The sequence below is a fragment of the Sceloporus occidentalis genome, unplaced genomic scaffold (genome assembly GCF_023333645.1).
Source record: "Sceloporus occidentalis isolate IW3139 unplaced genomic scaffold, rSceOcc1.0.p SCAF_1, whole genome shotgun sequence".
NCBI lineage: Eukaryota > Metazoa > Chordata > Lepidosauria > Squamata > Phrynosomatidae > Sceloporus > Sceloporus occidentalis.
The window spans coordinates 199,153,226-199,169,178 of record NW_028316981.1 but is presented as its reverse complement, the minus strand read 5'-3'; the positions used below and the strand labels follow the sequence as shown (position 1 = coordinate 199,169,178).

General features: G+C 43.4%; 1 protein-coding gene and 1 long non-coding RNA gene across 2 annotated transcripts; both read right to left on the bottom strand.

The window, feature by feature from the left end:
* Positions 1 to 705: 705 nt before the first annotated feature.
* Positions 706 to 4,821, bottom strand: LOC149323218 (uncharacterized). Its single transcript, XR_016280084.1, has 3 exons — positions 4,724 to 4,821; positions 2,200 to 2,406; positions 706 to 908 (listed from the first exon to the last, which is right to left on the bottom strand). It is a non-coding gene; the product is annotated as an uncharacterized LOC149323218 (long non-coding RNA).
* A 1,798-nt stretch (positions 4,822 to 6,619) lies between these two features.
* On the bottom strand, positions 6,620 to 15,265 carry LOC149323217 (maestro heat-like repeat-containing protein family member 2A). Its single transcript, XM_089538423.1, has 8 exons — positions 15,035 to 15,265; positions 9,964 to 10,217; positions 9,660 to 9,769; positions 9,260 to 9,397; positions 8,965 to 9,044; positions 7,593 to 7,692; positions 7,082 to 7,177; positions 6,620 to 6,730 (listed from the first exon to the last, which is right to left on the bottom strand). Exons 2-8 carry the CDS (start codon positions 10,055 to 10,057, stop codon positions 6,620 to 6,622), a joined length of 729 nt encoding a protein of 242 aa, XP_089394549.1. The 5' UTR covers positions 10,058 to 10,217; positions 15,035 to 15,265.
* Between the last annotated feature and the right edge of the window lie 688 nt (positions 15,266 to 15,953).

Below are 15,953 nucleotides of genomic sequence, written 5' to 3'. Positions count from 1 at the left end.
CGGTGGTGTGGGGACATCCCTTGTGATCATCTATTATGACACGTTCTCACAAGGTTAAACATATTACCGTTCAAATTTGGGATCCCATCATACTACAATTTTTTTTTCTCTCTCTCTTTCTTGGGCACTCACAGCTCAGAGATGTGAAAACCAAGCTTATGGTTCATCAGATTGTAAAGTACTTTTCCCACTAGCAATTCAGAAGACAGATCCTGCAGCTAGGTGCATTGTCGAAATCCTGAGCGCTCAGATGAGCAAAAACAAAACCTTGGCCATGGAGTTGTGGTGCCCAGATTTTCCTTACATCCTGAGTTTCTTCCCATGAATTCCTGATGGCATAAAACACACACAGGGTTCCCACGTGGCCTTCCACCCAGGCACTGACTACTCTCTCACATTTTAACTTTTAGCAAGGTGCTGGATCATTTATTTTCAAACAATTCCCTGAAAACAGCTACCTAAAACATTGGAAGAGTCTCCAGCTGACTAAAGCTAGCAGCCCTACTGCTGACAGGAATACTTAATGAGGAAGACAATCTTTCTGTTGCCTTATGACATATGCCTATGGATGCTATTGCCTTCAGTAAGTGAAATGGGGAGGGACAATTTAATCCACAATAAATGGTCCACAAGAGCACAGTTACCTTTTCATTGCAGGCAATTTCACAGGGCAAGAGCTGCTTGATTGGCCACTCCATAGCCTTTTCTACCATGCGGATGTTTCTCACCAATTCCACCAGTTCATTGGGCTCCAGGGTCACCTCATGATCACTTCCTTCCTTTCCAGGTCTTGTCCAGCATAATATGGTGTTCCAGTACTTTAACTCCCATCACAACTGCTGCAACAGAAATGGCTATGTCTGTCTTGTGCCTGGAATAGGAATATCTATAAAGACCGACTGATATTCCTAGAAAGACAGAAGAGTGGAAGGACATGATAAAGAATGGGCTCCTTAGAGGCACCTAGGATTTAGAGAACAGCTGTTACAATACAAGTAGACATGGTTTTGTTGTGTTTGAGATTCACATTAATCTGGCCACTGTTCTGACTGAGACTCTTGTAAACCCAATGGAGATGAAAGTTGGGGGGGGGGGGGCACAGACTGGTCTGAAGACTTTGGCCTGAATACTTGCTCTGGAGTCAAGCAAAGGTGATGAACAAACCAGACCCTGCCAGCTAGCTCCACGCAAACCCCTACTTTCTTGATGGCTATTGCACTTGTGGCCCTGTTTTTCCTGCTACCAGGATCTCAGCGTCTGTTTACAATTAGAGGGCAGCTAACGGGTGGCCTGCAGGGGCCTTCAGCTGCACCAGATTGGGGCCATGGCAACTGCACAGGGCAGACCCGATTTGGCCTTTCCAGGGTGCAAAAAGAAGCCACAAAAACAGCTCCTTTTTGCACCCTGGAAAGGGCACAATAGCCACAGCACCACGGTGCCACAGCTTTAAGGCACTCCTTGGGTGCTGTGTCATGTGGATGCAGTGCCAGAGGAGTGCCGTGATGCCATGTGCCATGTGGAGCAGTGTGCAGCATCATGGTGCCCTGGGGGCGGAGTTGGGACGTGCATGACTCCACTCCCAGGCCAGCCTTAATAAAAATGGAACATCCAGTTCATGCAGAGATTCTCTAGTCATCTGTAAAAAGATGGGGTTTTTAAAACTAAAATCCCAATTCAACATTTCACTCACCAGTACCTCCCCTTCCCCCAATGAATCAATGTGCTCTTCACCCCCAAATTAGTTGAAAGATTAATGGAATATAACCCTATGTTGGAATCAAATGGAAGAAAGTGCACAGAAAACCCACAAGCATACAAAACGGAGGTACACACAACAGCAAGAAAGATAACTCTGGATCTCATACGATTGTTTATGAATAAAAGCCATGGATTAATTAAAAACTGAAGAACCAATCTGTGTACTAAATTAGCATTCCAACCAGAGAAGCTGGACAGTATCCTTGGAGAGACAAAAGTCACCATGTATGCTTTTTATGTTTAATGTTTTAACTTTATAAACTGTTTAATCTTTTCAAAAATAACTCTTATATTTATACATTTATTAACGACATTGTATAGCTTATATAGCTATAAAATGTGTGTGGCATCAAAAGTGTCTGTGTGTGGCATCAAAAGTGGAAGTCTCTTAAACACCAAAATGGAAGCCTTGAGCCTCCATCTCCCTTACTTCATCTATACCTGAGGCAGTAAAGAAACTGACAATCTCCTTTGTGTAGTGCTGCAGCTCCTGATACTGGTCACGACTAAACTCCAAGAGGCGCTTGTGCTCTCCATAGGTTTTCCCCTAAGAGTGTTTGGATGTGTACAGCCTCTCCAATGCTCTCCTATTGAATTTGTGTTCCAGTTCAGGTTTTTTTGGAATGTGGGATAATCTGCTCCATATCCCTGTCAAGAGAAAAACACAGTAAGCATTTCACAAGGCTATTCAGATTGCAATAGCCAGCATGGCGTAGTGGTTTGAGTGTTGGACTCTGACTCTGGAGATCACAGTTTGAATCCTTGCTTGGCCATGAAACCCTGGGTGGCCTTAGGAAAACCACACTCTCTCAGCCTTAGGGAATGTAATGATGGCACATCTCCTCTGAACAAATCTTGCCAAGAAAACCGCATGATAGGATCGAGTCAGAAATGACTTGATGGCACACCACAACCACAACCAGCTTCACGTGGCCTCTTGGTCCTACCACCCTGAACCCATGTGAGTTTATCACACTAGAGGAAAACAACAGACAGACCTGTGGTCCTTAAAAGACTAACACATTTCTTGTGCGACAAGCTCTGTGAACTTTAGTTCATATTGTCAGATCTGTAATCACAACTCCACAACCTAGTTGGAGAAATAAAGGATAGTTCAGCAGGAAGGACATCTCTCTGGGATCTCCTGCTGAATCCATTAAAACAAAGATGAGCTGCTTGGACCTCACTGGATGTGGCTGGACTGCCATTCCCATCAGCCTTAGCAAGTGTACCTACCTCATGGCATAGAATGCTAGGTATTACAGTTCAGCCACTTCCTAATGTGTATAGGAAAGCAATCCATCCAATTGACTTTGTTATAGTCATGGATGAGTCATGGATGGACAAAAACAGAGCATAATGAACATCAAGACCAAAAAACAAAAGTAACAGGTACAAGAATTTCTGTAAGAGTGAGTGAGTGTGTGTGTGTATGTGAGAGCCATGTGTAGTGGTTTCAGTGCTGGAATGCAACTCTGGGGATCAGGGTTCAATTCTCCACTCAAGTATAAAAACCTACCTTGGGCAAATCACAATCTCTCAGCCTTAAAGGTTCGCAATGGGAAACCCTCTCTGAAGAATCTTGCCATATGTATGTGTGTGTGCGCGCACACACACACACACACACAATCTTATACACAAATTTTTTTACACACAGAGTTAAGCATACACAGTTTGAAAATGTTCAAAAAAAGTATAGATTTCAAACATCAAACCTTGATTTTCCATTTTTTATAAGGGACACCATTATATTGAATGGGACTTGAGCATACACAGATTTTGTTATCCACAGGGGATCTTGGAACCAAACCCCAGAGTATAACAAGGGTCTACTGTATATATATTGGGCAGTTTAACAACCACCTTCTAACACAATAGCAGGCAGCATGCGGTATGGTTAAGATGAGCCATGATGGAGTTTGAACATTTTATGCCCTGTGGAACAAAACTTTGGAACCTTTGTCAAAGATACTTTTCGCTGGGAAATTTTCCAAAATCAGATTCATAAACTGGGAAGGAATACAATATAAAGAAGAAAGAAGAACATGACCAACATTTCAATCATTCCTGACTAACAGGGTATATGTCTATAAGGCCTATTTGCAAGTGTCTCCTTTCCAACAGAGCTGACTGCAAAATGTTGAAACAACCCAGAAGAAAAGCTGTGCATTACTTAGGAAAGCAATCCTAATTTACTTTGAAACAGCTGCTAGGAAGAACATAAAGGATTACCATCATCGTTTTTAATAACTATTATACTACATCATTATTACTAACACATTATATAATAATGTACATATTATACACACAGGTAGATACTTGGACAAAGAAGTGTAATCTTATTTTCATAGAACAGGATTTAGCCACAATATTGGACTTAACATCTTACATATTTAATACATAAAATATTGTTTCACAGTCACACACTGTAGAAATAATCCTATTTGACACGACTTTAAGATGCCATCGTCCAATGCTACAGAAATCTGGGAAATCTAGTTTTGTCAGACCTATAGCCTTCTCTGTCAGAGAACTCTGGTGCCACGCACAGCAAATTACAATTCCCAGAGTTTCATAGCATTGAGCCATGGTTGATAAAGTAGTGTCAAAGTGGATTGTTTTTGCAGTGCGGTTGCAGCCCTCATGCTGTGTGCATTGTCTCATTTGTAACCTGAAAAGCCAAACCTGGCACGCTTGATAAACTTAACTTTGCTTGATAAAAATATGAATGCCTCAAGACAGGAGAAGGGTACCCAATCTGCTCTTGTGGTGCCATTGCTTAACAATTTCCCTCCTAAATTTTAAATTTCTCTCCGGGCATAAAGGCAAAGAAGGATCCATAACAGAGTACTGCAAAGCTACTGCTTCTTTTTTTGCAACTAAATCAACTAATTTATCTCCTGCTTTCCCAAGGTGAACAGGTACCCAACAAAAACACAGCCAGTTCCCCATAGAATCAGCTTACAGTTTGCAATAAAGGCTGCCACCTGGGTCTCCACCAAACTTCTCAGGCACAGCCATAGTGTATGGTTGACTTAGTTTTCAAGGTCCTCAATTATCAAATCATCTATAGAAAAAAGAAAAGAAGAAAGGAATGTTTGTAAAACGGAGGTGGAGAGGCTGTACTACAAAAATCCTTCCTCTTCTTAGTTCTTTTTCCAGGAATTTCAGGATGCAAAGACCATCCTACCTGACCCTTCTTCCCATTGAGCATCTCTGAGCCACAGAATGCCTCACAATTCCGGCATTTCCATTTTGGCCAAGGAACAAGAGAGCCAAAGCCAGATAATGCCTGACTGACACACCCCTTGGACCAACCTAGTAAAGAGGGCCAACAATTCCACCCTTCTGAATTCTAGATAGTTTGCAGCAAATTTCTGGGGGTTCAGATATTTTGGAAGAGCTGTTACCTTGGGTATGTAAAAGGACTTGCAGTGCTCTGGGTATCTTCTTTTTTTTCTTCAGTTGGTGCACAGCATCTAAGACACTCTTCTGCACAACCTCTCGCTAGAAAGAAAGAAAATGCAGCCCATCAGACTCCCCAATTGGATTCTTTGGCATTTCCCGGGGAGGGAGGGGCGGTTAATTCCAATTGGATCTATCCCTGGGTGAACTCTCAGAGGTTTCTGGAGGGATGTTGGCTAGGACTTTAAATAAATGGTGATTGGATCATTCCACGTTCCCTGTTACTCCCTTTAACCTTGCCCCCCCCCCCACACACACACACACACATACACATAGACACTGTGGACAGTTCTTCAGGTGTGCCTCCAATGTCCTGATGGGTGTGAAGGGCTCCAATATGAGTGCCTCACACTCACCATCAGTCCCCTAACTATGTCCCCAAGGAGCATCCAAATATGGAGGAACAATCCTATTCTAGCAGCTTCTGTGTGCAAGATTTTAATTACCCTTGAACCTGAGGTGCTGCAAAACTCATCTCCTCTGAGGACTGGAGACAAACTGGGAGGGGAGAGGGAAGCTTGAGGGGAAGGCTGGTGATAGCACTATTCCTGCTGATGAAAAGCCCTTTGAGACCAGCTTCCACTGCCCCACTGACCCTCACAAGGAAACAGCCCTGCTTTTCCCTCTGGTTCAGCCTACCTTGTTTGTTCACTTACGTTTGTCCTCAAAAAGGTATCGGCTTTCCCCACAAACGCATAAAGTATCAGAAATCCAGGCACGCTGATATCTGGCCGGGGGTCATGAGTGGCCAACCAGGCAGCATTGATCATGCCTACCCTCTGCTTTTCACTCAGAATTTTCTCAAATGCCTAAAACCAAAATGTGGTTGCATTACACTAAGGGAGTATGCCAGGGGTGGCAAAGCAGTAGAAGAGGGGATGAACATAACCCAGCAGAAAAGGAATTGTCCTCTCCTATAATACTCATAGAATACAGCTCTTGGATGGCTTCAAGAAAACAGTGGCAAGAAGGACAAAGAAGGAAGACAGCTGCTTGTCTTTTGGAAGAGAGGGTTATCTAGGACTCCTTTGGACCTCTCTTCTACTTACCTCCTGCTTATTATACTGTTGGCCTTTAAAGGACAACATAATATTTTCTTCCTGAAATCTACCCTTGCTGGGGAACAGAGACTACCACTAAAAGCCTCAGTTTCTCACAGCTCCTGGCTCCATCCGTCAGCCCTTCATTTCTTTCATGGAATGGGGAGGCATTCCAAGGAGTGGGGCTGCAAAAATGTACCTCTCCTTCTTCCTAAACCCTCCCCATCTGGGGCAGAGAGGAGGGAGCTCTCAGGTGCCTGCCATCCTTCCAGCCCTAGGCACACCTCCACCAAAAGAGAAATGAGCTCTCAATTTCCCTGTTCCCCTTTCCCCTCCCTTCTCTCTTCAAGAGACACCTATGTCCCACCCTCCTTAGGCTGCATTTGATCAAATGGACTTTTGATCAAATGGACTTTTACTGTACGGAGCTTTTCTTCCCTGCTTCCTTGCAGCCAAAAATTAATATGCTGCGGAAAGAAGCAGAAAGATACTGTGCAGCACCTACAAGAAGCTTCCATTTCTCAATCAAGTCTTCCTACAGATACCTACCTTGACATAAAACAAAATCCACTACTTCTTATGGTGTTTAAGAGATAATGGAGTCACCCTGTTTCTTCCACAAGGGGTTCTCCTACTTGGAGGTGACAGTCTTAATCTGCCCATAGGAGTCACCTTCTCATCAGGAGTTGGTTGCATAGGGCTTTTCTCATCTAGTCCCAAGTGGGCTTGAGAGAGTGAGCCATAACAGCCTTTCCTGTGGGAGTCTCCTTCAGAATTTGAAGAGCAGGCTGAATGACTGATCTCTTGGGAACACTGACCTTCAGCAGGAAGAGCAGATGGTCTACAGTTCCGGCCTCTGTGAGAAAACCCTTCAGCAGAAGCTCAAGTGTTGAGCATGAGGAGATGTAGAAGTCCTGAAAGGCAAAAAGAAAGGGAGGCATGGGAATGGGAAGAGGCAAAGAAGCCTAAATCCTCTTGTGAGTGTCATCTACAGCAGACTCATGAAATCAATAAGAAATCAACAGTACTGTAGGTTCAGTTGGGTGACCTCCCTAACATGGAACCCAGTGACTTAGCCCTTCCTGAGAAAACACAAGCTGACTATAAAGAAGCTAAATTGTGGGGCTAAGATCTCCACCCCAACAGGAAACAGTTCTTAGGACACAAAGGGAAGGTTTCCTTCTGAAGCAAAATACCTCTGCAAACAAACTTCTCCTGACTGCCCTGGGGTATCTGTGAGTCCTGGGCCCTTGCCTCCTGAAGCAGGGCCATCTCTCAGGCAGCTGGGTCAACAGACACTTAACCCAGGTGGGTTTTATTCAAATGTACCTCTTTGCGGTCAGCAGAGCTCTCCATGGTGAAGACCTGGTATAAAATCAGGCGTAGAACATGTGATTCCATGTCCCGATTGAGTGAAGGCTTGAACTTGCTGTTGGGGGAAAAAAAGGAGAAATCTATCAATGGGAATGGAGGGAGGGAGGTGAGTGCATCCTTCCGTCTAGTCCAAGAGGAAGGCATTTGGAAGTATCTTCCTCCTACACCTCTGTCTATTTTGGACAGTCTCCCAGGAAATATGACCACCCGCATTTTAAATGAGAAGTACTTTTCATGCTGGGACCCCCAATGAATTCTAAGATTTTTAAAAATGTGCATAATCTAAATTGGAAATTGGGGTGGGAGGAAGGAATCAAAGGTCATCAGCAGAAGAATGAGAAGTGTTGTGGCACCAAGAAGACAATACTGTTTGATTTGTCTGAAATATTTTTTGACTCTGACCTACTTCATCTGATGGCTAGAGTCGGTCACTTTTGGCACCAATCTAAATTTGTCTGTAAGGCAGCACAAAATTTCTCCCTAGCTTGACCTTGCAGAAACATCTGTGCCAGGGCCTCTTACACATTTAAAGGCCCTCAAGAGGCAGAAAGGGCAGACATTTACTTAAGAGAGAAAAGAAGGTTCAGCCCTTTCTAAGTTTGTGCCAGAGGACGTTTCAAAGAACGTGACTAGAAATCTCAGGGCTCACTGCCTCTCCATGAACACTCTGTGGGCTTGAGCAAGGCTCAGCTAGTGCAAATGCCATTGGCACCAAAGCAGCCTAGGTACATGAAAGGGCATCACTAGTGGAGTAGGGGGTGGGTGGGGGGCACAGCAGGTGACATCTTGAGGGTGGTGACACTAATGCTCCCCAGACATCAGCCTTTTGACAGAAATGGGCTGTGGCATTCTCCTGCACTCTTTTAAAATGCTGTGATGATGATGTGAGTGGAGCAAAACTCAGTGAGAAGAGGAAGGAGAGTCCCCAGTTTTATTTCATTTATTTTAAAAAAAAATAATTTTAAACTTTAAAATTGAACATTACTTTTTTAAAATATATACTTTAAAATTTGTATTCTAAAAAATTACATCTTACAAGATTTTCACTTCAACAACATGAAACAATGTGCATGCAACTGCATTCAGGCTGTGCATATGATGTTGTAATTTTAAAATGTCATTTTAATTGAGCTAATTGTTTATGACTCACCTGTTCCCATTACATTCAGTGATATACAGGAATTACGATTTATGAATAACGTTATGCAAAAAACATTACTAAAGATTCTGTATGGATGGGTATGGGGTGAGGTCAATGGGGTGGTGGAGGGTGACACCATGAGATACCACACAAGAGAAATCCATTCTTAGTGATGCCACTGGGTACCTGAGATGGTAGAGTGCCAGCATGGCACAAGACAGCACAGGAGAAGGCACTGAGGTTAATGGTAGGCTCTCCAGCACCACCTGGAAGAGAGAGAAAGGTTAAAATCAAAGCGGAGAGGAAAGGCCCTGTTAGCTCCCACACTGTACCCTCCCCTCAAAAAAAATAGACACAATGGAAAAAGAGGTCTCTCCAAACATTCCTCCCAGGTTTTCCCACCTCAAACGGGAGCTTTCTTCCTCCCCAGTGCCCAAATCCAGGGCTCCTCATCCATCCCCTTCAGGAATCAGTCACTCACCACAATGGCCTTGATTAACTCAATCTTTGGGGGTCGGAGACCTGGGTCTTTCTTCCCCATCTCTAAGGCATCTATGCAACTGGCAGAGAGAGCCCGGAGAAAGTCTAGCTTCTCTTGGTCAGAGCATACCAGGATGTCCTGGAAGACAAGAGAGTCAGACTGTCAGTGAGGAGGATCTTTCTTCACCTCTGGTCATCCAAGTCCTCCTGCCCCAGATTGTGACTGGGACTGGGACTCATCCCAAGCACAGAGTTTCAGGACTGCCAGGTTTCTGAATGCCTGGTCCCAGTGGGGGGATGTACAGAATCTCAACACTCAGAATCCTGTGATGAAGAAGTGACCTGGAAAGGGTTGTGGAAAGTCAGGCTTTGGGTAGGAAAGCCCTAAAGGGAGGTTGTACCTCCTTTCTGCTGTTGATTTTGATGAACATCTCTGAGATGGCTGTTACGTTCATGGGCAGATTTGTCTCCGATTGAAGGGTGGGAAGTGGACAGGAAGACTCCACACTCTCTGTTGATATAAGAAAGAAAGAAGGACCATGTGAGCCTGGCCTCCTTCATTTGCAGAGGATGTTGCTGCTACTTTCCCCTGAGGCCTTGCAGAATTTGGGAGCTGGAACTCCAGGCACCCCCTCCCTTTTACCCAGGTAGACAGAGCCTTGGTTCCTCCCCACAGATCCTCCAGACCCCTGGGGATCTTCTCACCCAAAGCACTGGCTCTCTCTGCAAGGATACTCTCCATCTTGCTAGACAGGTATTGGGGATCTGGATAATGAAGGCAGACTGGCTGCTTGCCCATAAGAGGTTGCTTCTGGCATCCCCGGCAGAACCACCAGCGACGGCACGGGGTCTTCTTCCCTTCAGCCCTAGGTGGCTTTTTAGGAGTGATGGGAATGTCCACTGGAGCTGGGCCAACTTTTCTGCTTCTCCTACGGAAGACACCCAGCAGCTTTCCCAACCTAGAAGGAGGGTGGAGAAGCAGATGTTGAGAAATGGGGTCTCCTGCTCCGGATGGGCTCTTTCTATCTCCACTGAGCTTAGGCTACATCCAGAATGGCCCTGGATGGATAGCACTGGATGGCCAGAGCCCTTCCTATGGGAAATGATTAGTCAACATTGGACCCAGACTCCCTAACCAAAAAAAGTTAATGGATTGATGAAAAATCCCAAAAGAAATGTAGGCTGCAGTCAATTCCCTGCACACGTACTTTGGCATAAATCATACTGAATGCAATAGGAAGAATTAAATAGTTGTATAATAATAATAATAATAATTTTTATTTATATCCCGCCTTTCCAATTGCATGATCAAGGCGGCTTACAAGACAAAAAACGATAAAATACAAGTAAAACATCACAATATAAAAAGTTTAAAAACATCATTACTAGGGGTAGGAATGGGAATCTATACAAATCACAATTCACTAGGGGCAAGAAAAAGACAATATATGTATGTGGGGAAAAGCATTGTATTCCTTGCTGGCTGCCCCTAGACTCTGCCCTCTGCCCTTTGATAGCTGCTCCCTAAGTCCTTCCTCCACTTTTAAAACTCCTGGGGGCTGTTCCCACTGTCTCCTCGATGGCCTTCCACCGTCAGGTGAATATCTACCCATTCATAGAGGCGTTTAAGGAATTACTATAAGGACAAGCTGGGATATTGGACCATTTAAAAAAATTGCTACAATTTTTTCTCTATATACAGTTTTATCTTTTTAAAATATGTTTTATTATTTTAACAACTTTCTGTTTTAATACTGTAATTGTTTAATTCTTTTTAATGTACTTTTTTTTTTAAAAAAATGTTTTTAATTGGACTGTTTTAATGCTGTGAAGCCGCTCTGAGCCCCAGTCCTGGGAAAAGAGCGGGATACAAATAAATATAATAAATAAATAAATTTGATGCTACCCCTACAATAAGCCAACTTTTTTTTACTCCCTCTCCCTCTGCTCTTTGATAGCTGTTTCCCAAGTCCTTCCTCCACTTTTAAAACTCATGGGGGCTGTTCCCACTATGAACCAGACCAAATTGCCGATCAGTGTAAATGACCCTCGTTCCCATTTGAAACCAGTTTCTGTCACAATGTGATAGAATCCTGTCTTGATACAGCAAGCTGCTTCTTGTATGACTGATGGGTGCATTTTTAAAAAATAAAATTCATAGAAAATTCGAGTCATTGATGTTGCAACTATTTGCAAAGGCAAGTAGTTGCAAAACCAATGAATCAATTTTTCAATGAATTCCTTTCTTTAAAAAGACCCCTGTCAAGCTTGGATCGCCCAGTCCAAGCATAGCAGGGGGCTTTCCTCCCCATAATTTGTAGATTATGGGGGGTGGGGGGAAACTCCACACTCCACCTGCCGTGATGATTGATATTTATTTTTGAAGTGACGCAAACTAATGGGGACGACGATCGTGCTCCAAAATCCCGATTACACCGGAGTAAGGAAAAGATCCTGTTTCGTACCGAGAACAAGGGACATTTTGGAATCGATTGCTGACAAGCGGCAAAACCAATCAGAAATCGGGTTATACTTCAAGTGGGAATGAGCCGCTGTGGTTAGCAATCCCTTCACGTGAAATGTTCCACAACTAATCCTGAAAGATAGGTGCTAAGAAGCAGGTAATCCTCCTCCCCATAGCATTCTGCTACCCCAGAAGTAGTTGCCTTATTTGAGCTTGCCATTTTAGGCCACAGGAGTCCGGTTTATAAACCCCAGCCCACGCAGTTTACACTGTTCACCTGGAGAACCTGCTAGAAACTGGGATCTCTATACTTCAACCTTGGACCCTTTTCCCCAAGGGTGAAACAAGAAAATGTTCCCAAGCAAGTGAATTTGCTTCTCATTTGGGTGACTTAGTATTGGGGCAGGAGGGAGGATTGGAGATAGTGAAAACAAAGCAGATGAAGAGGAGAATCGCTTGAGAAAAACTCCCTCAGCTAAGCCCAGGATTTCTCCCAAATTAACAATGGTCCAATCCTGCACCCACGATATTTGGCACAGCAACCATCAGGGCCTTGTTGGTTTAAAATCTTGACTCATTTCTCATTGCCTTTCATAAAGAATAATACTGGCTTTAATCAATGAAAACACTGAAAGTTTCTTATTGAGTCAAAAAAGAGAATGAGATGTACAGTGGACTCTTGGTATCCACTGGGGTTTGGTTCCAGGACCTTTAAATATAATATAGATATATCCCTTTAAATAGAGTGGCATAGTCCCTTATCTGAAATGGCAAAAATCAAGCTTTGCTTTATGGAATTTATATATTGAATGTTTACAAGCGGTGGATGCTTGAATCCATGGATAAAGAAGCTGTGGATACAGAGGGCCTACTGCTCAACTGAGGATATGTCCCTTTTGGCAACAGAGAATGGAAGTTGGATCTGGGTCGTGGCTGGAGGGAGACAGTCAGAAGGGCCAAAACAGAAAGAAAACTGCAACACAACTAGAGATCAGAAAGAAAGGCTACTCACATCTTTCAGGAGATCGACTGCCACTTTCCTTGCCTGTTTTTTCTCTAATCTACACCCCACCCTCCCTCTAAAGAATATATTCTAGAGATTATGAAAAGTAACTACTAAGTAATAATAATAAACACTAATAAGACTAATAACAGAACACTAATAAATAAATAAAACAAACAGCTGTGTCTATGTCTAAAAGGATACAAAACAAACTAAATCTCTAAACTCTAACTAATTAAAATAAAGGCTGACACTAACTCGCTCTAACTCTCTCAAACAACTCCTCCCTCCTTCTACTTCGATCTCCTTACTCCCACAAAAGGGCTGCTTTCAGTCAAGCCTCTTAAAGGCTGCCAGCAGGGACATGTCACAAAGGAGTATATGCTCTGATGGATGATGTCTCACAGTAGAGTGAATTCAGCCCCACAACTGAGCTTCCTACCTCCTGTCTTCATGGAAGATAGGTTTTTTTTAGGGTGTTCAGTTTGTTTATCCCACTTACCCACATACAGATATCTAGAGCTGTAGCTACATCATGAGTTTGGGCGTATGTTCTTCCACCATCTGGATGGATGAGGAGAGGACAGAGAAATTAATTAAAATTAACTAACACGATCCATCTCTTTGTACTAGACTTTGGTGTACCTGGTTCCAATGAAACTGTCAGCAAGGCAAGTCTGGAGTTTGTTGGACCTTCCATTCTTGCCAGTTTCATGTACAAGTGATATCAGTTGTAAGGGCCCATTCCTATTCCATCTCCTCATTCTGAATGTTCAAATGTTTGGTCATTTCTTTAGGTTAAGCTTCATTCAGTTTTTCACCCTGACTTGGAGGTCTAAGCAGACCTACACAGTGGTGTCACTGTTATTCCCCCTCTCCCCTGCTGGAATTTTACCCAAAGGCTCTCCCGCCTTCCTTCCATGATCCAATTCATGGATCTCCTGAGATGACTTGCTGAAACCCAACACTGTCACCTGGAACTTTAGAGAGCTTGGTTTAAGCCCAGTGTCCATATCTGCTTGCAGAAAGGCTGGAACAAGATGAACAGAGGCTTGCCAAAGATCAGATCCCTTTCAGGGGAGTCTTTCTGGGGAATGGCATGGGGTCAAGAACATTGGGAGAGCTGGCTCACCCCCCACTTTAGCCCCTTCCCCTTCCAAGAGGAGAGCTGCAATCCGTCTTGGTCTGGATGGGATACTTTTCTTTCAACTGGGAGATCTTCTGACAGAAGTGGGCTGGGAAAACTGTTGACTTCCTATCCCATACAGACTTCAAGGACCTTTTTCTGGCTCTTTGGCTTCCCAATACTCCTCCCAAAAACATGCATCTCTAAAGATTTTTTAAACATTTTCTAGAAATTCATGCCCTCAAATGGCTTAAAATGGACAAAAAATGCAAAATGCTATGAAACCAGATGGAGAAGGGATCAGGCATGGAAGGGGTTGGGGGCTGCATCCGTTTTTAAAAGGAGAATTGATGTTCCCAGAGGGTTTGTGGAGCAGAAATCTTTTTTGTCCCCCAATGTTTAGAAGAAGTCAGAGAGACCCAGAGGGGCCCATATCTAGCAAAAATAACAGGAGAGGGTTGATGTACCTGACCCATAGTGTGTGGTTACTTCCACTGACTAAAGGGTTATTCAGATGTTGTTTTTCAGACCAGACTCTCCATCAGAACTTAACAGGAACAGCCAGACACTGTTGTGAAAAAGAGCAAAGTGGAAGCTTTATTTAGATCACACAGTGACCCCTGAACTATTTCATCAATCATAGCTCCCCAAAACCCTATTCGAGTTCTTTCCCTGGCTGACTGTCTTATATCTATTAGCACCTTTTTCCTGTGTCTAGGCCATGTTTCACTAATATGCCCAGCAATCTTTTCTCCTATCTCTAGGCTAGTGATTCCTTGGAATCGCCTTACCACCTTTGAGGGCTGGAAAGACGCAGGAGGTGATGTGGAAAAAGGAGGATGGCAAAGGAAGTGATTCCAAGGCATTGGAACACTGGGGTGAAATAGAACAGTGGACGGAGCAGCTTGAAGCCACCCTTCCCGAAGCTGGATTGTGGCCACCGCAACTGAATGCCGTGACCCCAATCTGCCTTTCTTTCCTGCAATGAGAGTTTCTTGTTTCCATGGACTGTTCACCCTTTGTAAAGGTTTCCTCTCAAAAAGAAGGAAAGGAAAGAAGGTAGCTTTATTTATAAGAGGATGACTTTGTTCTTGTCAGGATGAGAGTCCTAATATATTTTTATTCCTTTAGGAAAGGGATTCCCCAGTTCCTCTTACAATAGGTAGAGTCAAATAGTCCCCACCTGTAGATACTTGTCCTCCATACTCCTCTTAGCCATCCTCCAAACTGTAGCTACGTGTCCTCCAAACTCCTCCTGGCCATCCTCCAAACTCACAATAGATCTTTACTCTTCTCCTTTTCCACTCCCAGCTTTCTCAACAAGTCACTAAAATTTTTCAAACCTCTTTTCTTTATTCTTTGTTCCTTAGTCCCACTGTCCCTGTCTGTCTCTTAAGCTTCCACCGTCCCAAATCCAAACCGCCAAAGGAGGGGGAAAGAAAGAAAACAAAAAGGGGAATTTTAGTCCTCCACGATTTCTACAGACCTGAGGTATCTTTCCTACTTATCTTCCGTCGAACACACCCGGTTCACCAGGACTCCAGTCTAGTCCGTTCTCCAAACCAGAACTCTTTTTTTTCCCACCAGTCCTCAGAGGCTTCTTGTAACAAAAGGAAATAAAATTAGTAAAGCACTATAAGAGTTCCATTTGCTCTCTTCAAGTCTCTTCTTACTTTGTTGTTTAAGGTGTGGGCTAAGCGAACGCCACCAAAACGGAACGGCTGCAGCTGAGGGTGGCGATGGCTCCAGGTGAAAAAATAATTTCAACTGTACTTTAAAGAAAACACTACAAGCGATATGAAGCTTAAAACAATATGGGACACGGGGAAAGCTGTGATTAGAGGAATTCTGATTAAATTAAATGCAGAGAAAAAGAGAGAAATAATGAAACTAAGGAGTACATTGCAGGAGGAACTGGACCAGAAGGAGAAAGAATTGAAAGAAAGAGGGGACAAGAATATGAAACTCTCAATTGAATCTCTTAAACAGAAATTGAAAATATTAGATATAGCTGAAATAAAAAAATGTTACTAATTAAGCAGAAGCAATTTGAACATGGAAACAAAGCGGGAAAGCTACTTGCACAAAGGTTAAGAAAGCTT

Coding starts and splice junctions, on each gene's coding strand:
- LOC149323217 (XM_089538423.1), bottom strand. CDS start 10,057: ATGGGCAAGCAGCCAGTCTGCCTTCATTATCCAGATCCCCAATACCTG. Junction 9,045..9,259: donor AGTTAATCAAGGCCATTGTG/GTGAGTGACTGA, acceptor TCTCTCTTCCAG/GTGGTGCTGGAGAGCCTACC. Junction 6,731..7,081: donor ATCTGCTCTTCCTGCTGAAG/GTCAGTGTTCCC, acceptor TTCTTTCCGCAG/CATATTAATTTTTGGCTGCA.